General features: G+C 41.7%; 2 protein-coding genes across 2 annotated transcripts in view; one reads left to right on the plus strand and one right to left on the minus strand.

The window, feature by feature from the left end:
- krt222 (keratin 222) overlaps positions 1-7801 on the minus strand; it is a 39185-nt gene extending 31384 nt beyond the window's left edge. The window contains exon 1 of the mRNA XM_042219587.1: positions 7419-7801. The gene's annotated coding sequence lies outside the window, so the exon portion shown is untranslated. The remainder of the gene's footprint in view (positions 1-7418) is intronic.
- Positions 7802-12989: 5188 nt separating this feature from the next.
- Positions 12990-17912, plus strand: LOC102292943 (keratin, type I cytoskeletal 19). The gene is made up of 8 exons (XM_005919262.3): positions 12990-13619; positions 14301-14383; positions 14638-14794; positions 15356-15520; positions 15642-15767; positions 15960-16180; positions 17148-17182; positions 17282-17912. Exons 1-8 carry the CDS (start codon positions 13005-13007, stop codon positions 17386-17388), a joined length of 1509 nt encoding a protein of 502 aa, XP_005919324.1. The 5' UTR covers positions 12990-13004; the 3' UTR covers positions 17389-17912.
- The last annotated feature ends 4614 nt before the right edge of the window (positions 17913-22526 follow it).

A 22526-nucleotide genomic window follows, 5' to 3' on the forward strand; every position in this document is an offset into this window, starting at 1 on the left:
CAAACAGCTGATCGGATCGGCAAAGCGTGTTTCTGGAATATTATGTTTTTGTTGCTGCAAGTGCTTTTTATGCATTTTTGCAAAGCTTATGTGGAAGGAAACCGTGACCAGGACAAGCTGATGGCATAAGATGTAAGTACAACTCCTCCGGTTTCATATGCAAAAAAAATTATTGCGCTAGCTTACGGGTTCAGTGCTACGGGATTTAAAAATAGTTACCAAAACGGAGCGTGCCCTCCGACCGGCTTTAAAGGGTTAACAATAACAACGTATTGAATAATGACTTTAAAAAATAATATAAAATAGTGTCCAACACCACTGAAGTTTTTTTTTACCTCTCTTTTCAACCAACGCAGTCACTCTCCTCTCCAAATAACTTCTGCTTAGCTTTCCGAGCTTCCCTCGGGTCCTCTTAATCAGCGGTCCCCAACCTTTTTTGCGCCACGGACCGGTTTATGCCCGACAATATTTTCACGGACCGGCCTTTAAGGTGTCGCGGATAAATACAACAAAATAAAACTAGTACCGGTACCGAAAAAAAGAAAATTTATTCATAACACACGTGAAAAGACCCAGGAAAACCGAGTAAACGATAAAAACGATAACAAAATAACGCTGAAAACCGATAAAAACCCTGAAAACATACATTTCACACCTGAGCCTCAACTCTCGCGGCCCGGTACCAAACGACTCACGGACCGGTACCGGTCCAGGCCCGGGGGTTGGGGACCGCTGCTTCTAATTGTTGTGACGCGTGTTCGAAATGCAGAGAGGTGCGCTGATTTGCCACACGGAGCAGCGCGAGAGTAAAGCATGAGGGAGGGGCTAATAATCGGCTCAGTCATTTTTAATGATCGTTGAAAGCCCAGATCGTAATCGTGATTAAAATTCGATTAATTGAGCAGCCCTAGTTTAAAACTTCACTAAGAAATGTTTTCATTTCCACAATGCCAAATGACTAATGTAAAGGACAACACAACAGGAGACCAGGTCGTCCTCACCTCTGCAGAAAGTTTAGACATCTTTCAGGTAATTGTGTTTGCATTTTCCCTCTAAGCAGCAGCCAGCACTTTTAGGACACTATTCGAATCCTTTTAACCTCGATGGTGGAGGGCTAGGGATATATTGCTGCATTCAGTTACTGTCCATGGGTATCATACGCACGCACTTAGCTGCTAGTGAGTGCTAATTAACAGACTAATAAAAACTGGAATTTCACTAACTAAAACTGAAGCACAAACATGTTGAACAGACAAACTGTGCTATTCTTCGGATAATTCCACTTAAAACCTCCAACAGTTGATTCTGTTCATCTGGACGTAGCGTTTTGTGGGAGAAACGTTTGGTCACTCATCCAAGTGACTTCTTCAGTCTCAGCTGACTGCAGGTTTCAATCTTATAAACAGTACATTTGCATAATGACTGAAACCAGCCCACTGAAGGAACAATGGGCTGGGAGGTCAGTTCCTTAATCATAATTATGCAAATTCTCATGACGATTGATCAACAACCACTGACCAATGTCCATGAGTACCATTCACAGAATGGCTGTAATCACAGCATTGTAAGATGGTGATAGATGTACCCTTAGGCCCCCTCCTCAATTCAGAGATGGTCTTTCCCATTTCACGTAAATGCCCTCCTTGACTCCGCCCTCAAACCAGCGTTCCTCCCTGTCCGGGATGTGCACATCCTCATCACTGAAAGAGTGTCCACTGGCCTATAGGTGTAAATAGACTGCAGAGTCCTGGCCTGACGAGGTAGCTCTTCTGTGCTGTGCCATCCGCTTCGCCAGAGGTTGTTGGTTCCCCGATGTATAAATCCTGACAATCCTCCTGGCACTTAACAGCGTACACTATGTTACTCTCTTTGCGTCGGGGGACCCGATCCTTGGGGTGGACCAGTTTTTGGCGCAGCGTGTTTTGGGGTTTAAAAGCCACAGAGACCCAGGGTTTAGAAAAAATGCATCTCAACATGCTCCGATACTCCTGACACATACGGGATCACTACAGGTTTTCACTTGGGCAGCGGTTGTCCTTCTCTCCTGGATCGGCTGGAGCTTTCTTTAGGCGCCTTCCCAGCTTTGACAAAAGTCCAGCTGGGATAACCACATTTACTCAGAGCCTTCTTGATGTGCCGTTCTTCTGCCTCCCTGGCAGATGTCCCCCCATTACTGATGGGGGACAGCTAGACACAGTGTAAGAAGGCTAACCTGCCACTTTTCATATCCTCCCTGGTGAATTTGATGTGTCAGTCCACCGAATTAATGTGATCTGTGAAATGTGGTACGTCCTGAGATTTGATTTTCACCCAGGTGTCATCCACATACCTGAACCAATGGCTTGGTGGTGTTCCAGGGTAGGATAACAAAGCCCTCTTTTCCACTTCTTCCATGTACAAAATGGCCACGATGGGTGAAACTGGGGAGCCCACGGCACACCCATGTTTCTGCCTGTAGAACTGACCCTTGAAGTAGGTGGACACAGTTCCAAAAGCAAACGCACTTCGATGGTGAGAGTGGTCCTGTTGCTGAGGTTGGGGTCATCCTGTAATCTCTTACATTCAAGTTTGTCCTTTAACCAGTTCACGATGCCCTTGCGATGTGAGCACTGTCGCTTAAATCAAATGAGCCACACTTCAGTATTTTTCCACCCCCTCATGGAATCTGTGACATCACAAATACCCCCGATTGATCGTTTGCTATGATCGGCCTGGAGCAGCACCATCACTGTGATATAAGCCACATCAGTAATCTTTATGGTTTGGTTCGGCCTTTCAGTTCTACACGAGTAATCTGTAGATATTAAAGCATTGATAGTGGTGCCAACTTCCTGCTTACAGTTTGGATAAGGAGCCTTCCTGTCTCAGCTTGTCATTTGCACATTGTGAAATTAATGGTTTTTGCCAGTTTGACGTGGAACAATCTGACTCAGATACCTCACGAATTCATGAGAATGCAGACTAAGAGCAGGTTTTTGTTATGTTTGATCCCAGTAATTTCCAGCTAACACGTTATGCAAAAAGAGCTTTTAATCATCTGTAATTGAGTGGTGTGGTTTCTTCACGCGTTCCAGCACTCACACAGTGTCAGAAGCAGAACGAGCACAAGTTAAGCCCTTCACACCTTAGACATAAACGCGGATCAAACCACTGGAAGCACTGGAAACAATGTGGTAACGACCAGAAATGCATCATGCCATACATTTCACGGCTGCTAAGCCAACAAATGTGACATGCACAAGTTCATAACAGTGAGGATGATTGAAGGGAACAGCTTGATCGTTTTGTCACGCACTGGGCAAGGTGGCTCCTCCCAACAGAGCAGGAAGGTGAGCAGAACATCTTTAATCAGTCGTTTGTCGTTAACATATATTGTCAATGTCACAGCAGTCTCATTCTTACATATTAATGAGACGTGAGGAATCAAGACATGAAACAAGCGTCTCCGAGGACAAGGAATAAATTGAGTGGAAACAACCTGAAGGGACAAAGTATTAAATTCTTTAAATATTTGTATAATATAGATTTTTAAACGGGCCTGAAAAACAATTATCTTCATCGCACTTTGTTTGACATTCATAAAGCACCCCAGGGTTACAGTGTGTTTGCTTCTCACAAAACAATTAGACTAGGCGTGCCACTGTTGGCTGTCATTTATGGTTGCGTAGAAAAAAAGGTTGGGCAAATATCTCAAACGTCTCGAACAAGTCAGAGCCGGGAGCTCAAAGGAGTTCCCGGCAGGCTGTGTGGTCAGAGAGTATGCTGGATGGCAGGTACCTGTCAAACTGCAGAGGCTTTCTCACTTCACTCAAGTTCGGCTTTGGCATGTTTATGTATGTGTTTAGCTGAGTGAACAGTCTAGCATACTGAGTGTATTTCGGCTGCTTAGACCAGGACACAGGGGCGCATTTAAATATATATTTTACTCACATTTAGCCACTTCTTTTCTCCTTGTGATTTGACCACTAGAGGGAAGGATTTGACAAACTGGAAAAAGCACAAAACCACTGACAACAATGATAATGATTTTAATATCATGAGGGGGGAAACTGAATGACTGAGGCCTGAAAAATATATTTTATGTAGTTCCACTTGACTTTATCACCCACTTGAGAGACCAGTGATAAGACTTAGACTACAGTAAGATTAGCTGTAATTTACCATCAACCATTAATTTAATCTCATCTGTTTAATTTCTAACCCTCATGAAAAAACTCTTACATCTACCTTCAGTTTAAGACCTAAATATAGCTAAATCCTTCAATAAATGGTTATTTAGTGACCATTAGGACAGCCAACAAGCTGTAAACACTGCACATATTAGCTTATTATAAAAGCAGCTGTCTCCTATGTGGACAGCAATTAGCTGTGTAACGTTTCTGGTCTTAGAACCTGCAGTTTTATTTGTCTTTGAAAACGAGGAGTTGTGCTCATTGTATAAAACGTTCATGCTTTTTCATCAGTACTCTGTTCCTCCTGCATTCTGGTTATACCCTCTGTTAATATTTAGTGTGTATTTGTTCCTTCAGTGTTTCCCTGTGTGCTGATTTCTCTTTATTTTGGTAGTCTTATGATAACCCGTGTTTTGCATTTATGTGTGTCTTCCCTTTGTCCTTTATCACATCGTCTGTTATCCTTCCTTGCGTGAGTGTTTCTGCCAGAATTCTGTTGGTTGTTTGTTTTGGACTTTTTGTGAAGAAGGTGCCAGATGTTATCATTTCTGTCTATTTTACCCGCCTGAATCTAACCTGCCTAGAGCACCAAGACTGACATTAAAACAGCAAATAATTACATGTCAAATTAACCTCCTAGGACTTGGCGTCCACATACAGTGGGGCAAAAAAGTATTTAGTCAGCTGCACAGTCGATGAGACGAGCAATGAGTACTCCTGCTCCTTATCGTTAACATGATGACAATGAGGTCCAGTACATTTGCACTCAGAGGTACACAATTGAACTGATGAGCGAGTATCAGATACAATGTAAATAAAACTCGACATGAATCCAGCATAGGTTATGTGATTGTACAAGAATTTAGTTCGTATCAATTCAAGGGAGGAACTTCAAAGAGAAATGCTACAGCACCTCAGAAGCTACAGAAAACTCATCTTGGCATCTCATCATAGCAATCACTGTAACGTATTCTGATGTAATAGAAGCTTTTTTCTTCCCCCAACGCTTACACTGTCATGGAAATGGCGACCATGTCTTTGTCAACTATCCATCTATCAGCCTGTATTTGAAGATAGACATCTCTGGTCCAACAGCCTCAAAACAGTGCGAGACTCACAAAACCATTCGCATCCGGCCGCTGATCTTGGCACCTATAGACGCAAACGAGCCTTCAGCGAGACACCATAAGCAATCCACTCTAGGAAAAGTAAATTGCACCAGACGCTAGTCAGCCATGACTAGCGTGAATCGAGCTGACCCGATCTAAGCAAGGCAAGCAGCTTGGTGTCGAAAAAGACTGATCCCATATCTCGTGTGGAGCACACTCACTTCAGAATAAATGACCCCAACATTACAGAGACCACTGATTAATTCCTCGACTGGGCTCCACGCAAATACTCATGCGCCGTGGGGTCCAAAATGAATCAGTGGAGAGCATGCTCTCTTACTGTCTGGATGTTTGGTACGTAGAGGCCACGACTGAGAACAGGAATCTGCACATAGTAATTAACACCACCCAAAACATAACTGGCTGCCCTCTGCCACCCCTGGAGGCCATCACCAGAACCTCCTGTCTCAGAAAAACCTGGGCCATCACAGGTGACCCCTCGCACGCACCCTGTCCACAAGCACTTTGACCCGCTGCCTTCTGACTGGTGCCTCAGGTCAATCACGTCCCACACTTCCAGACTCAGAAACAGCTGGACCAAAGTAACAAAGGTCACCATCAGTAACACACTACAACGGCAGGGAATCAAATCCCGCAGTGCCAGACGTGTTCCGCTGCTGAAGCCAGTGCATGTCCAGGCCCGTCTGAAGTTTGCCAGAGAGCACATGGATGATACAGCAGAGGATTGGGAGAATGTCATGTGGTCAGATGAAACCAAAGTAGAACTTTTTGGTATAAACTCAACTCGTCGTGTTTGGAGGAAGAAGAATACTGAGTTGCATCCCAAGAACACCATACCTACTGTGAAGCATGGGGGTGGAAACATCATGCTATGGGGCTGTTTTTCTGCCAAGGGGACAGGACGACTGATCCGTGTTAAGGACAGAATGAATGGGGCCATGTATCGTGAGATTTTGAGCCAAAACCTCCTTCCATCAGTGAGAACTTTGAAGATGAAACGAGGCTGGGTCTTCCAACATGACAATGATCCAAAACACACCGCCCGGGCAACAAAGGAGTGGCTCCGTAAGAAGCATTTGAAAGTCCTGGAGTGGCCTAGCCAGTCTCCAGACCTCAACCCCATAGAAAATCTGTGGCGGGAGTTGAAAGTCCGTGTTGCTCGGCGACAGCCCCAAAACATCACTGCTCTCGAGAAGATCTGCATGGAGGAATGGGCCAAAATACCAGCTACTGTGTGTGCAAACCTGGTAAAGACCTATAGTAAACGTTTGACCTCTGTTATTGCCAACAAAGGTTATGTTACAAAGTATTGAGTTGTATTTTTGTTATTGACCAAATACTTATTTTCCACCCTGATTTACGAATAAATTCTTTACAAATCCTACCATGTGGATTCATGGATTTTTTTTTTCACATTCTGTCTCTCACAGTTGAAGTGTACCTCTGGTGCAAATTACTGACCTCTGTCATCATTTTAGGTGGGAGAACTTGCACAATCGGTGGCTGACTAAATACTTTTTTGCCCCACTGTATGTGGGCATCAGATTTTGGGTTGTTTAGACCAAAATGCTAAATTTGCTCTACAAGGGTCTGATATCCACTAACAAGGACATTATACTGCCACTGTTCTATCGAAATTTAACATGAATGTCCTCGATCTAATTTTTCTCAGAAACAAAATAAAGGTAAAAAAAACAAAAACAGGTAATTCTTTGTTTTTACATTCATCAGGCCCTAATCCGCCCAAATAGCAAAGAGAAATTAAAAATGCATGCCATGAAAGAGTTCGGGTCAAACCAGTGAGCTGAAAACGCACAGAAAAGGGAAGCTAATGCAGAGGTAGCTTAAACCTGCGTTCTTTCTGTTCGTCTGCTCTCGCTGCAAAAACATCTTTGCTCACCTGATCTATGATGTAAACATTTACTAAGGAGGTTGTGCTTTAAATCACTACTTTAAATTCTTATTTAATACAACATGATTTACATTTTTATCATTATCCTCCCTTTTGCAGTAAATTAGATGATAAAGCAGGGCAAATAAAGTTTTATGGACAGAGTTAAATCTGACAGTTTTTAGAGCAGGGCTCCATGATGTAAGTTAGAATAAACATATGTACCGTTTCATGTTCACCTTCTGCTTCAGCAGCATCTTCTGCTTTTCAGTTTTGCTACACGATGACAGACGCCAGGACGCTTAACTCGAGCCTTCAGAGTCACAGCGTGTGGCTGAAAGCTGCTTCATCAGAGGTGAACTCCAGATCACAGCAATAACTGTTAAACCTGCATTTTTACAAGCGACCATTTTCACATTACACACATTCACTCGATTCTTACTTTAAGCTCTTGTGTGTCTAACTCCAGTCGTGTTGGTCCAGAGCTAAACTTCCTTGTCATTTTAACCCAACATTTAATCTTGTTTGTTTAGGCATCGAGTAGGAGTGTATACTTGCACGCACTTGCACCTTCTAAAACCTTCTGAGAGAACCATATCTGGATTTCATCTGTGTTTTCTTTTTTCCTTGCAACGAATTTGCCTGCAAGGAATTCTTGTCAGTAATTCATTGAAAACCCGGAATAATGTGAATTATTTCAGAGTGAAATACTTTTCCTAATCACACTGAAAGGTAAGGGACACTGAACAGGACCTACCCCTGCATTTATTAACAGTAAAACATCTGCCAATTGCCTGTAGTTGAAGTAATTGGACATAATTTAAATGAAGCATTGATGTGTTTGGATACATGTCTGTATAAGAACAAACAGGCTTCATGGGAATTGGAGCCTATTCACAAGTTTTAAAAGAAGGCTCTTGGCAACTGCTGTGAAAATGAAAATAAAATGTGTTTATAGTTTCTGTTTATCCAGGAGTTTACCACCATTACTGCCAAGATCAACACCTACCCATACTATTCAACATTTTTGTGCAACAGATAAGCAATGCAATCATATCAATCAGAGTAGGAATGTTCCTACTCTCAGTTGTTTAAAATCCATGAGGCCACAGACCTGTGCTTCCTTCAGGATAGAAATGTTTCTTCAGATGTTCAGGTTTTTTTCCTTCAGGCTGCCACACATCATGTCTAATAAAGAAGAAAACATTATTCTAACTTTGCACATTTTATTCTGGTGTTAACAGCTGATCTTGGTAAAAGTATGATTTGTGGACTTTTGGTTTATTAGCACTCAAGGAAAACATGGATCCAGCAGCGAGCTGTAAGTTTACAGCGGACCAAACCTGAAGCTGAACATGGCTGATTTTATTTAACTAAGCTTAAGATGATCTTTTGTTTATTGTCCACAGATGCACATTGAATCCAGTCTACAGTCTGTTAGATGATGTCTGCAACACCATCCATGTTAGTGTTTTGGTCGCTGCTGCGTTTGCTTTTCTTTGCCTTTTTCTGGGCAATTCAGAACCACCAGTGAACCTAAGTCCACTAACTGCATGTGGCAGGAAGCCAGAGTGCTTAGAGAGCATCCACGCAGACACAGCAAAAAATGGAAAGGCCCTGGCTGGATGGGGGATTTGAAACCACAACCTTCTTGCTTTAAAGAAATAGTGGCAACCACTGCAGACACACACAAGTCTGCTAATCCGAACTAAAGAACAAATAACTAACTTCTACAAATACTAGAAATCACTCAATGAAATAGAAATCGTGCATCTTTGATAGTTTCTACAATAGAATACAATAGATAGATGGAATAGCCTTTTATTGTCATTGTGCATGTACAACAGAATTATGGGTGATAATAACATTATGGGTGACAGCAGAAATAAATAAGAAACGGAAGAAATATATACAAAACATGAGAAAGACACACATTAAAGAACAAAGTGCTTGGAAGTAGTGCACAGAAAAGACTTAGATTGGTGGGTGGACACCGGTGGGGTGTGTCGGTGTTTGTTAACAGTCTGAATGGCCCAGGGGAAGAAGCTGTTTCTGAGTCTGGAAGTGTGGGACGTGATTGACCTGAGGCACCAGTCAGAAGGCAGCGGGTCAAAGTGCTTGTGGACAGGGTGCGTGCGAGGGGTCACCTGTGATGGCCCAGGTTTTTCTGAGACAGGAGGTTCTGGTGATGGCCTCCAGGGGTGGCAGAGGGCAGCCAGTTATGTTTTGGGTGGTGTTAATTACTATGTGCAGATTCCTGTTCTCAGTCGTGGCCTCTACGTACCAAACATCCAGACAGTAAGAGAGCATGCTCTCCACTGAGGAGCGGTAGAAGGCCAGCAGCAGCTTCTGCACACGGAGGAAGTGCAGCCACTGCTGGGCTTTCTTTACCAGGGAGATGGTGTTGTGGGTCCAGGTGAGATCAGCGGCGATGTGGGTGCCCAAAAACCTGAAGGTGGAGACAGATTCACCCTGTTCTACATTTGTGATGATGAGTGGAGTGGACCTGTCTGTGCCTCTTGAAGTCCATTATGACACAGCACATCAACCATTTGTCAGTTAACTGAATTAAATGTTCATAAATGCACCAACAGCACAAACAGAGTCAACTGTTCCACTTCAGTGACTCCAATTAGCTGAGGTGAGTCCAAGAAGACAGCTAACAACTATAGATGGAAACAACCTGTCAGTCAAAGCAGGCACTCCCTTCATGGCATTGAAATGGATCACTTATAATAACGGTCACCCAGTATGAAGGACTCAGGAAGGAAGTTTTGCAAACACATGATTCATCTTCTAAATTGTAGGAAAAGTTTCTTCTCTTCTGGTTTGTATGAGCGCTCATATGAACCTAAAAAGCTGCTCATCCAACTTTTAGCAAACGCAACCCAAGTGCTCACCTACAAAAGCTTGTGCAACAGCAGCAGCCCGAGAGAACAACACTCCAGAGAAAATGACTTTTCAGAACTGGCTACATCTACCAAAGATGTATCATATTTAATTAATTAATTTCTTGGTAACACTGACGTCACGCTGCGTTTGTTGGATGTGTCAGTGTTTTTTGATAGAAAAGGGGAGGTACCAGACCTAACTCCAGTTCTATGAGTGCGTTTAAGGAGCCCCCAAAGAAAGAGTGCCACCAGAGCCGATCTAGGAGAGCCGTTCCACTTCATGGTAACCTCACTGTGCAGAAGACAACTGCAGTTCAGCTGTGTGTGCAGGAGGGGGAGTGTGTAATTGTTGAATTAATTAATTAAATTGTAAAATCTTTATCTATATCTGCTTCCAGACAGAAAAAAGCACCCTTTTTTTGCAAGTACAGCACAAAAAATGTCAGAATTTAAATAAAATAACACGAGGATCTCATCTGGACAACCAACTGCTCCAAGTTGGTCAAGAAGGTGCCTCTTCTTCCTGAGGACTCTGAGGAAGAACCACCTGTCCTCAGACATCCTGGTGAACTTCTACCGCTGCACCATCGAGAGCATCCTGAACAACTGTATAACAGTCTGGTACGGGAGCTGCTCTGCCTCAGCCCGAATAAACTGCACTACTGTAAATGTTATATAGACAGTCGTTCTGTACTATATAATAATTATAATTTTACAACTGTTTATAACTTGTATAGTTTCATATTTATATCCTGATCATAGCTTGTACACTCACTACACCCTGTACATACTTATAGTTATAGCATATTCATAACATACCTCCATGTACATTGTAACATACCCATAATAGACCCATATTTTGTATTGTATCTATATCTATGTTATTGCTAAAGCACTTTCTGGATGGATGCGAACTGCATTTTGTTGCCTTGTACTTTTGATATGTGCAATGACAATAAAGTTGAATTCTGATTCTGATTCTTTTCTCCATAAAACACAACCTTTGTATGTTGATTGGTTGGTCCAGGATTTATGACAGGACACATTTTATTGTAAGAGATAATTAAATGTTAGACATACAGCACACTGGAGACTTCCACGTGTACATAAGAAACAGCTGGTTGTAGGGAGGGAAAATGATGCAATCCAGTAACTGCTGCTTGTTTCCTGACATCAAACTGGCTCGTGGCGTGGTGACATGCCTGAGACTCACATAAAGACACTTTACTACTACTAAAACATCTATACTGCACCAACCAGGTGTTTTAAAAGTGTGATAAAAAGTAGTAGAAACTTGAGCTTCAGCTCTGTAGGCTAGAGGTGTAAATACTGGCCCAGTATCACTGATACCAAGTAGTGATACAACAAACTTAATGAGGTGAATGCATCATTGTTGTGCTATATAAATACATTCATCTTAACAGTTAACACAAAGGGGTTATTATATCCAGGCATTTACATTTTTTCACTTCCAATAAAATAATTTAACATGTTTCAAAAGGATGATTACATTATTTCAATCTTTGAATGTACTCTATTGGTAACCAGTCAGCTGAAGTAACAGCTATCGTGACCAAAAACACTTTGAAAATTACTAATGCTGTTGAGCCCACATGAGTCATAACTGAAACATGACTTTCACCACCATAAACTACCTGGGTTTTCTCTACCAGGAGCCTCGGTGTCTGTGCCGGGGATCTGGGTCTCTTTGAGCGTTTTTTTAATTTTTTTTATTTTGCAGCTTGTTGTTGCCTTTTTCAGTTTTTCATCCGTTTGTACAAACTGTTTTGCAACAGCAGAGAATTCCCTTCTTACACACATATTGCAGTTTGCTGTGTGTTCACTGACAGCTGTAAAATGTTCCTGCAGGATGCTCCTCTCTGCAGCCCGCATGTGTCTTTGCACAAGGTGTCACATGACAGAACGAGGGGGAGAATCGTATGTGCATGAGAGGAGCTGTGTTTGCACAGACACGTCTACTTTGTGATGAAAGGGGAGCAACATACTGAACCTAAGGAGTGAAAAACTGAAACTGAAGTATGCCATCCCCATCTATATGATGCCAGTAGCAACGTTGCATTAATACTATCAATGTTTGGATCAGTCCGCCCGCTCTTACCACAGGCCCCCATTCATATGCATTCCCAAGAGAACTGTATCATTAGTTTTCTGGTTTCACCCTGGTTAAGAGTCTATGGCCACCCCTTGGCTCCGCCTCTGTTCAGAGAATGAAGCTTGTCTGGTCAGGTAACCCTCTTATCCCTGGGTTTTACCACTTCTTATACCTCATATGGAATACAGTTACTTTTTAGATTAATATATATATATAATATATCATTTTGAGAGACTCCTTTTATTCTTGTGGTAAGTTTGTAGGTCTGTCACTGTAACACCTACTGTAAGAAGCAGTTACTAACTAACAGCCGTACAGGCGATACATTCGAGCCTAATCTTAGCTGCATTTGCATTTATGGCTTAACTACCATACAGTACTGGCAAATGTTTCAGATGTGTCCGAGCAGAATCACCATGAGTCACCCTGAGTAAATTCAAAATGCGGCCCATAGAAAAAACCGCAGATGTGGATAGACAGATGTGAGCAGACGCTAACGTCTGGTCTCTGTTAGCCACAGACCACCTTTAAAGGGAAAGAGTCTGCATTTCACCCGACCCATAGAAGGTGGACCTGCGCCTGACTTTGGGCATCCTGTCTGCAGCCTGTGTCAACAGGTCAAAATGCCAACTGTGAGACACATTAGGGTGACACGTTCATCTCTGTAAGGATATTATTTTTGGTCTTTGTTATGAGCGAATTATTCTATAAAGATCATTCCCACATACTTCTACCAAAAGAGAAATTCATCTTTCATTTCCTCCTCAGATTAAGAGGCTTAATTGAAAATGACGAACGGCACGAACAATGGCCAACACGCCTCTTGAACAAAATATTCAGTGGCGGCCGTTACAGCGAATACCAAAAAGACCCACCACGCCTGGTCACACCTGCAGTGACGAGCAGTATACCTGTTTGGCAGCTCCCTCCTCTCATTGCCCTATAAAACCTTCCTCCGGGCTCCGTCAGCACCACCTCTTGCGTACCACTCGTGGAGACTTAGCGATCGCCGCACCTGAGAACAGAGACCGACTCATCATGACCTCCATCCGCCACGGATTATCCGCTCTTTCCCTCTCCTCCGCGCCCAGCCTGCGAAGCTCTCGGGGTACAATGAGCGTCTATGGCGGGGCAGGTGGTAGAAACGTCCGGGTGTCTTACGCCTCCAACGGCCTCGGCTCCGGCTTTGACTTGTCACAGACGCTCTCAGGTGACAGCGGCAGCTTCTCCGTATCAGGCAACGAGAAGGTGACTATGCAGAACCTCAACGACCGGCTGGCTTCCTACCTGGAAAAGGTGCGCTCTCTGGAGACTTCCAACGCGCAGCTGGAGCGTCAAATCCGCGAGTGGTACGAGAAGCAGACCCCCACTGTCAGGGACTACAGCAAGTATGAGAAAATCATCGAAGACCTGCGCAAAAAGGTGAGCTCTCCCCTTCAGTAAATGTTTAAGCAAAGAAAACAATTTCAAAACTTCAAAAAATGAAGCTGAACTCTTCTTTCCAACCCTTAAACTTTTTTCTTTATCTCCAACATCTGTTGTTGATAAGCTCTGAATGTTGTCGAACTAAGTTCCCTTCGTTTCTTAGTATTTTTTTAACCCTTTCTGCATTAGGTGATGATGGAAATGCCGTTATTTGTTTGAAGAAAAACATAAAAATCAAACACAAATTAACGTTTCAACATATGTCGCCTCTTTTTCAAAGGAAGTCACCTGCTTCTTTTAAACACAATAAGGCTACTCTGCAACATTATCAATAACATATGGCATGCTGACACACCAGCAGCATCATTCAGTTGTCTGTCCGTGGAATGTGGATCAGATCTAAAAAAAAACTACATGAAATGACAAACTGGACTTTGTTACTCAACAGGATGTAGAAACCCTGCCAAGAGTGATGCTCAGACGCACTTGATGAACAAAATAGTTCTTTGATCCTGTTAAAGCATTTACTCTGGAATGAATAAATAAAGTCATTCTGTGTAATAACCCAACCTTGCCAGCCTACATTCTGGACAATGAGTCACTAACACGCCTTTGTGGTAGTATTATATTCGGATTAGAAACCACTCACGCTATTTCTGCTTTGTTTACTTTTCCTAGATCGGCTTGGCCACACAGGACAACGCCAGGCTGATGCTGCAGATTGATAACGCCAGGCTGGCTGCAGAGGACTTCAGAATCAAGTGAGTGGGAACATTTGCCGATGTCTGTGTGGTGGAAAAATAATTAGCTGACTGGTATTTATTCAGACATGACTTCACCCGTTCTTGCTCTCTCTTGATATTATCACTGACCCGTAACCTTCAACAACAAAAGGAAAAAGTGGTTTAACTGGCCCAGCTGGTTTTTGAGCTAACGCTACATCGTCTGTATTTGTTTTTGTTTTAACATCAATCGAGCAGCTACAGAAATATAAGCAATATTTTATCCCCAACAGGTTTGAGAATGAGCTGGCGGTGCGCATGTCGGTGGAGTCGGACATCGCCGGGCTGCGAAGGGTTCTGGATGACCTCACCATGAGCAGGTCTGATCTGGAGATGCAGGTGGAGGGTTTGAAGGAGGAGCTGGTCTACCTGAAGAAGAACCACGAGGAGGTGAGCGGCCTGCTGTCACTGACATCAGAGTGGCAGAACAAAAAACAGACATGTGATGCACTTTGAAAGTCTCAGGGCTGCACGTCGAGAAAACAGAGTGCAGAACAAAAGCATGAAAGTAGTTTTTGATGAGTCAGTTCACCAGCAATTTGGCATCATTTGCCTACTCAAACAGCCGTTAATCCCGAATTTGTTTAGATCATTTTAATGTGACTTCAGAGCCTCAGGCTGATAAAAAAAGATAAGACTTTTCACATGACAGTCCAGGTCTGCTTAGATGACAAAAGTCTCATAAATGTCCACCTGCATAAAAAAACACATTCAAAGAAAAATGCTTTGGCCACACAGAACAACAGTGGGACACAGTGAAAACACAGCGAGTCAGCAGCACACAGAGTCATGAACTGAATCAGTGTGAGGCTACATGAGTGCAGTGTTTATAAATTTTGGTACTTTCTGTAGCAGTCTGGTTTTAACTGGCTCTTCACCTTAGGACCCAAACTGTTTTTTTCCTCTCTTAGCACTTCATGCTCTTACCTGTTACTGTTGTCATGGTTTCAGGAGCTCGCAGCCCTGCGTGGACAGGTTTCTGGCAGCTCTGTGAATGTGGAGGTGGACGCCAAGCCTCAGGAAGACCTGAACAAGGTCTTGGATGAGATCAGAGCTCAGTATGAGGGCATCAATGAAAAGAACCGCCGTGAGATGGAGGCCTGGTATAAGGTCAAGGTGAGGAGAAGAGGCTGCACTTTGAACTGAATCATCTCATGACTGCACTAAAATAAATGTGATCATCCGATGGCTTGAATATCTTTGTGACCATTATTGTGTCCATTTTGATACCTTTTAGTTTGATGAGCTGAACAAGCAGGTGGCTTCCAGCACAGAGACCCTCCAGTCCTCAAAGACAGAGATCAACGATCTCAAGAGGACCCTGCAGGCCCTGCAGATCGAGCTACAGTCCCAGATCAGCCTGGTAAGGAAGGCTCTACATAGCAGCAACACATTTGCAGCATTTTCCTGAACACACCACAAACCGCAGTTAGTCAACCTGCCAGTCACCATTTTTTATGCCTTATGCAACTCAAGTGGAAATACGAGTTTCAAAACAAGCAATTAGCACTCGGCACACACTCATTTATCCTCGTGTGTTTACTCTCCCATGAAGAAATCTGCCTTGGAGGGTCAACTGTCAGAGACAGAGTCCCGCTACAGCCTGCAGCTTACCCGGCTCCAGGCTATGGTGGACGGCTTGGAGAAAGAGCTCAGCGAGGTGAGGGTGGACATCGAGAGGCAGTCCATGGAGTACCAGCTGCTGCTCGACATCAAGACCAGGCTGGAGATGGAGATTGCAGAGTACAGAAGATTGCTGGATGGAGAGGATATACAGTAAGTTACTTATAAATAAACATCTATCACTGTAAATCTTACTACTTTTGCAGTAAAGCAGAGGTTTAAACTGGTGCCAGTGGCTGTATTAATGTGCTAGTGCTCTGGCATCAATGCATTTAAAGTCAGCCAAAGCTGAAGAGAGGAGCAGGAGTTGCAGCTAATCCAAAAAAAATTGAATAAAAATTTTGTAATCAGTAAAGACGCGGTTTGGCGACCAGTAGAATAGTTCCTGGGTTTTTCCAATGTTAGCTGCATAGGCGAAGACCACCCTCACTAACCTCTGATGCACTCCCATTCATTTTGTTCTGTAAACAGGCCTGAAATATAATACAAACCGCACAGTTCAAGAGTTACTCCTTGTCAGCTTTCAAAGGTTAAAAGGTTGGATGAAGAAATGGTGGTAAAAACGCTTCCTGCCAGAAGAAGGAAACATGAGTGAAACGAATGTGTCATAATCGTAAAGCTGTGGGCATTAAAAAAAAGACCCAACAACATAATTTTGTGTTATAGTTTGTTTTATTAAAGCAAACCAAAGTTTTGGGAATGCCAAGCGTCCTTAAAACATTAAAATGTTTCAAAAGCACAAACAGGAAAGGCAGGTCCAGTTCAGTATCCCGAGTATCCTCAGAAAGCAAGAGGATACAGCACTCTGTGGCCAAATAAAGCAAACTTTAACCCTTAATAAAATCAAACCAGCTGAGCTATACAAATTCCCTCTCCATATAGATGTCATAAAAGAGGAAATTGGCTGTAAAGACTTTTATTTTTTATCTTATTTTATTATATACCAGGCTGTAAACATGTTCATTTGTGCTGTAAAGCTGGAAACTTTAACGTGGGAGTTTGTGGACACTGACTCACATTTGGAAAGTTTTAAAAGTTCCTGCACCCAAAAGTTCATCATTTAGTACTTTTTTCCTTAAACTTGTAGCAATCCAAAATTAACTTTTTTGCTTTCATGCAGGAAAACCGTTAAGGTCGTCGAGGTCAAAGAAGAACGTAAGTTTACGTCACTGCTGCTTTTATTTATCTCAGTGTTGTTGCCTGGTAAAATGACACATACTACAGGTTTAAATTATGTTCCTATTCGCTCCGCAGGTAAACCAGTCAGAACCCAGAGGAAAAAGGTGGTGATTGAGGAGATCGTTGATGGGAAAGTGGTGTCCCGCTCAGAAGATGTAGACACAGAGGTCATCAGCAAGTAGACAGACTCTCAGCAGATCTGTACCAAAAAAAAACAACCAATAGCCCTTCCTGTCCTCAGATGTCTACTAAAGCTATTCAGGAAGAGAATTTGTAAATATTTCTCTCCTAAATCTTTTTTTTTTTTGGGGATTGCTATTTGGGTTTTATTTTTCTCAGAAAATATTTATTCTGATTTAATGTTTCAGAAAATAACAAAGCTATTAAAATTGGAATAAAAAGTTTCTAAAAACCAGCGACACGGAGTCTACTCCTGCAGTGTCTCACTCATACATTAGGTGGCACTGTCAAGCAGATTAGTGAAAAAGCGTTTGTGCAAAGTCAATTTGAATATTAAGGTACATTTTCAATGTTGTATGAATAGAAATGGCATTTTATGTAGCAAATCTTACATTAACAGTGCTGAAGGTGTTACATGATGCTTTTAATAAGGGAGCCAATATCCTTGAAATGCTTAGACCACTGTGCTGTGCTATTCCACAGAAGGAGAGCAGACCTCGCTTCCCATAAACATTTGTGTCTCTGAGCTCTTTGTGTCCTTGTTTTCATTTCCTCAAATGAACAAACATCTGCCTTCCTTTTCGTGTCATTTTCTAACCTAAACACAAGAAACGCGCACAAAGCTTTCAGCTCTTCCTTTGTGGAAAAAGAACATGCACATGCCTCATAATTAAACTTAATGTGACACACTGCAGTTTTGGTGCTACTTTTAGGGACTGTACAAATACAACTAGCAGGTGACATATTTTCTTTGCTTACATAGTATTCTTAGAGCAGGTATATCTTTCATGTAACCAACGCCAGGCTAAGCGATGTAGTTATTAATTATCACACACACACACACACACACACACACTTTGATTATTTGGAGACAAATGCGTCAAAGTATTCTTAATTACAGACCATAATTAAAATGAAAATGATGTTTTGTGGGCAATTCCTGTCTGTAAGTATTAAATATAAACATATGTCTGTTTACAATAAATTAATAACTAACACCGCTAATCACTCCTACTCTTATCCATGGCATACATCGAATGAGCTACACTGTGCTGCAAACATGGTGAGTATTCAGGATCAGCTCTTAACATTTAACATTCGTACGAGATTGATGTTACTTTAGCTTTATCATATTTATCATACGATTATTAATAATCACTTAATACAGACTATGTGTAATTACACGCAAACATATTTTAAGTTCTAATGTTTTTCTTTGGTTTGTTGTCCATAGACCTGAAATCAGCGCTGAGCTGAGGAAGAGTTCCTTACTCTCACTTTAAGTGACCAGAAACATGGTGATAGTCTGAAGATTGACTGCTGCAAGTCTTTTTGTGGTCTTCACCTGTTAGTTTGAGAAACCACTTGTGTGAGAGGTGAAACGGCTTCACAGACTTAAAACAAAAAGTCCAGTTACCTTTTATTTTCAAGCTCTTACAGTTACCACGACTGATGAAAACCTGCACAGACATAAACATCATGTAGTGACTTACGAAGTGATTCACTCCTCTCTGCTCATGCAGTGTATGTCAGTGTCCACTAGATATCAGTATGCTCACAAAGATCGTCTGTTCCTGTTTCTGCAAAGTCTTTGACAAGTGGAGGTGATGCTTGTTTGTGCCCTCACCAAGTGACAGCTGGGACAGGCTTCATACTCGGGTCATGTCTATTTTTAGATTCAATAAAAACAAAAAACATAAAAACAAAAAACAAAAAAACCAATTTAAAATTAATATTGGCTGACACAAAGATATATTTGAAGACACACAGAAGTAGAATGACAGTTTTCAGTGGGAACAGACCAGTACATCTCTTATATGTGTCATGTGAGACTGTTATGAAGAGGGGGGTGGGCTAATTCCATTTAAGCAAAAGTTTTAGCATCAAAATATAGTTAAAGCACCTTACTTTTATCATTAATTCCTTTTTTGTATTTTTAAATTATGAATATGTACTATAGGAAGATATATGTATTAAATGTAGATCACTTTGAGATGGTGTTAACTACTTATATTCTGTTGAGTAGCTTTATCTGCATTAGCACAGTAACATATATTACAGAGTACAAAGGATAGCACTAGTACTAGTATTTTCGTGTCAGATGAAAATACTAGTACTAAGTGCTACATGTTCTCATCCAGTGTGGTTAATCTAGCGCATGTTTTTGGCGAGAGGGCATCACTACTCGGCGCCCAGAGGGCCCAGTTTTTCCACTTCCTGGTAGAAGCTTCCTGAGTGAAAAGTTTGCGGTGTAGTTTCATCTCCTGTAACATGAGGCTGCAATATGATAAAAACAAACTCCGGATTATGTGTGCATGATGTTATATTTACTCCTGTGTGATTGTCAGAGCTCGTTAAATAAAAACAGTAAAGGTCGCTTAAAGCTCTGCTTCCTCCTGCAGACTTTCACACTCTGCAGCAGACTGTAGCACGACTGTGCCACTCAGGGCTGGGGTCCCTAGTCACGACCTAAATGATGACAAAATCTTGCACCACGGAAAGCTGACGTCACCGCGGTACAGTCACCGCTCCGGTGACGTCACGTGACGGAGGCCGGGCGGCAGCATAAACAAAAGCCGAGAGTTTAATGCCATCTGCTGGACGGACACAGCCTGTCACCCAGCATCATTACGTCATCCGGGAGAAACCGGTGCCAGCTCCGGATCGATGTAACCTGGGAGCCCGGACCTGAATGCAAAATGAGCCAGGAAGCGAAAGAGCAGGACAGACAGTGAGATTAATAATGGACAGAAGCTGCCAGCATCTCACTCTCTGATATCATACAAACAGATCTCTGAAGTTTACACTTAATACCTGGAATCCACAGGTTTTTCTTATTGTGAAAAACACAATGAGACAAGAAACCTAAAAATGTTTCTGAAAGACTTTCTAAAAATCTGTGTATTCATTCAAAAAATATTGTACAGATTACTGAGAAACCCAAATATTCATTATTTTCTGCCTTATTTTGGACCAAACTTCCCTCCAGACTACAATAAATGTCATGTGGTGTCCAGTCTCGCTCTCTGTAAAGAACCGTTTAAAATAATATTATTCTCAGAGCAAACCAAGCTGGCTAATTAAACACAGAAGTGGCTGGCACATAAATGAAGTATGATGAGCATACTTTATGGAAATAGTAAAGTTAGAGTTTTTAATGAGGCACAAAACTCTGATAATCTTGTATTTATTAATTATTAGTTAAATCTGGTAAAACACATATCACATTTTTAATTGCTTTTTTCACTTTTTAAAAGTTATTTAAAACTAGTCCAACTATGAAAATTAAAATGCAAAAGTTTTATTTATTGTAAATAATATTTCTAAACATGAATCTAAGTCAAATTAAACAAAACGTTTAAGGAAAACATGGAAAACATGTTCTGTTTTAATCTTTAGTTGTTTGGTCAAAATATTAAATATATTAAACTTGTATTACCTGTCCTGTATTTGTTCCATAACATCAAATACACATTTTTGTCAAAGACTCCACATGTAATCATAATAAAAACAAAATAACTAATAAAAACCGATATTATAATACTAATATAAAACTGAAATGAATTCAATTAGAATTTCTATCCTGAAAAGCAAAAAAATATGAAAAAATATTTAAAAACTAAATGAAAATTAATCTTTTGGTCTGGACAGAGTGTTTTATTTTGGAAACTGGCCACGTCCTCTGTGCTGTTCCTGTGTGTGACTTCCAACATGCTCTGTGTAGCCTGATGCAATTCACCCTTGTGGATGTGAGACAGCAAATCCCAGACAAGCCCCTAATTTGTAATTCGCAGAATTTAACTACAATTTTCCCCACTAGGGGGCAGTGTTTTGACAGTGGGATTATTGAATTGTTTTTGGATATGTCCTGCTGTATATTAATTGCTTTTATTGATTTTATTGATTTTATTGATTTGGCTGGTTAAATAAAGGTTATTCTGACTCACTGCACCATCTTGTGGTATGAAGCGGTGTTATATGAAGGTATAATCTAGCCGTAGTGTGGTGGTTAACACATTTGCATAACAAGCAGAAGATCTCTTTTTTAGTTCTGGGAGATAACACAGCTGACTTTGGGGTTGTGCTGGTATGGCATCTGCACCAAAACAAACAAACAAACAAACAAACAAACAAACATGTGGTTCTTGTTTGATTCCTCATCTGACCCTAGTTTGACTTTGGTTATTATCTCTTTAACACAACACTCAGATATTTTGAACATGAAGTTGTCCAAAATGTTTGTGGGATTTTGTTTGTTTTGTTTTTCTGTACATTCAGTAAATAACTAGATGAGTTTAATTTTTTTTTAAATTATTTTAAGCACACACCTTTAACAAGGAAGGATGCAACGAAAGAAACTACAATATTAAAACCGACTGAACACCAATCAGCCTGGCAGTTAGTCAACATTTACTTATATATAACGAACAAAGATGGGGGAAATAAACAAAAGGGAAATAAATGGATGCGTCTAAGGCTAAAATGACGCAGAGAAACCACTTTTCTTTCAAGAATAACACAAAACCATGAGCTACATAATGTTAGAGGAAAGGTGGGTTAAATGGAAATGTCAGAGACCCCTGCCCAGCTTCCATTGCCCTAAAGTAAAGCGCGTGAAGTACGGAGGTCAGTCTAAAGTCTGTATCAGGACACACGATTCAAATGACGTCAAAGAATGGTTAGATCAAGTTTTGTGCAGCAGCTGCTTGTGCTCGCTTGTGCTTGGTGCAATCTCAGGTCCGAATACGGAAGAATAAGCTCGTTACCTGCTCTCGTGGCTTGGAGCATTTCAAAAATACAGCATAAACACGACGTGGAGTCGCTCAGGTGTGGAAACTGCTCACAGAGAACTGAGCAGCTGTCCGTGGTGCTGAAAGTGATCGTGCATTAAACCGGCGGTGATTTATTCGAGTTGACGAAATACAAAAGCATTGAAAGGGGACCGGAAGCAGCCGGTAGTGTCAGACACCGACACGCTTTGTGCTCCCTGAACTTTGTGTGGGTTTGAGATGCGCGTGCCCGAGCGACGCCTGGGATGGTTAAGGACCCCATTCTCACATGAGTAAGCGCGACTGTGACCAAACGGGAGATGACGGTGGGCTGCATTCCCATTGACTGAGAGAGAGAGAGAGAGAGAGAG

The sequence above is a fragment of the Haplochromis burtoni genome, unplaced genomic scaffold (assembly GCF_018398535.1).
Source record: "Haplochromis burtoni strain Fernald_Lab_line unplaced genomic scaffold, NCSU_Asbu1 Contig_35, whole genome shotgun sequence".
Lineage (NCBI taxonomy): Eukaryota > Metazoa > Chordata > Actinopteri > Cichliformes > Cichlidae > Haplochromis > Haplochromis burtoni.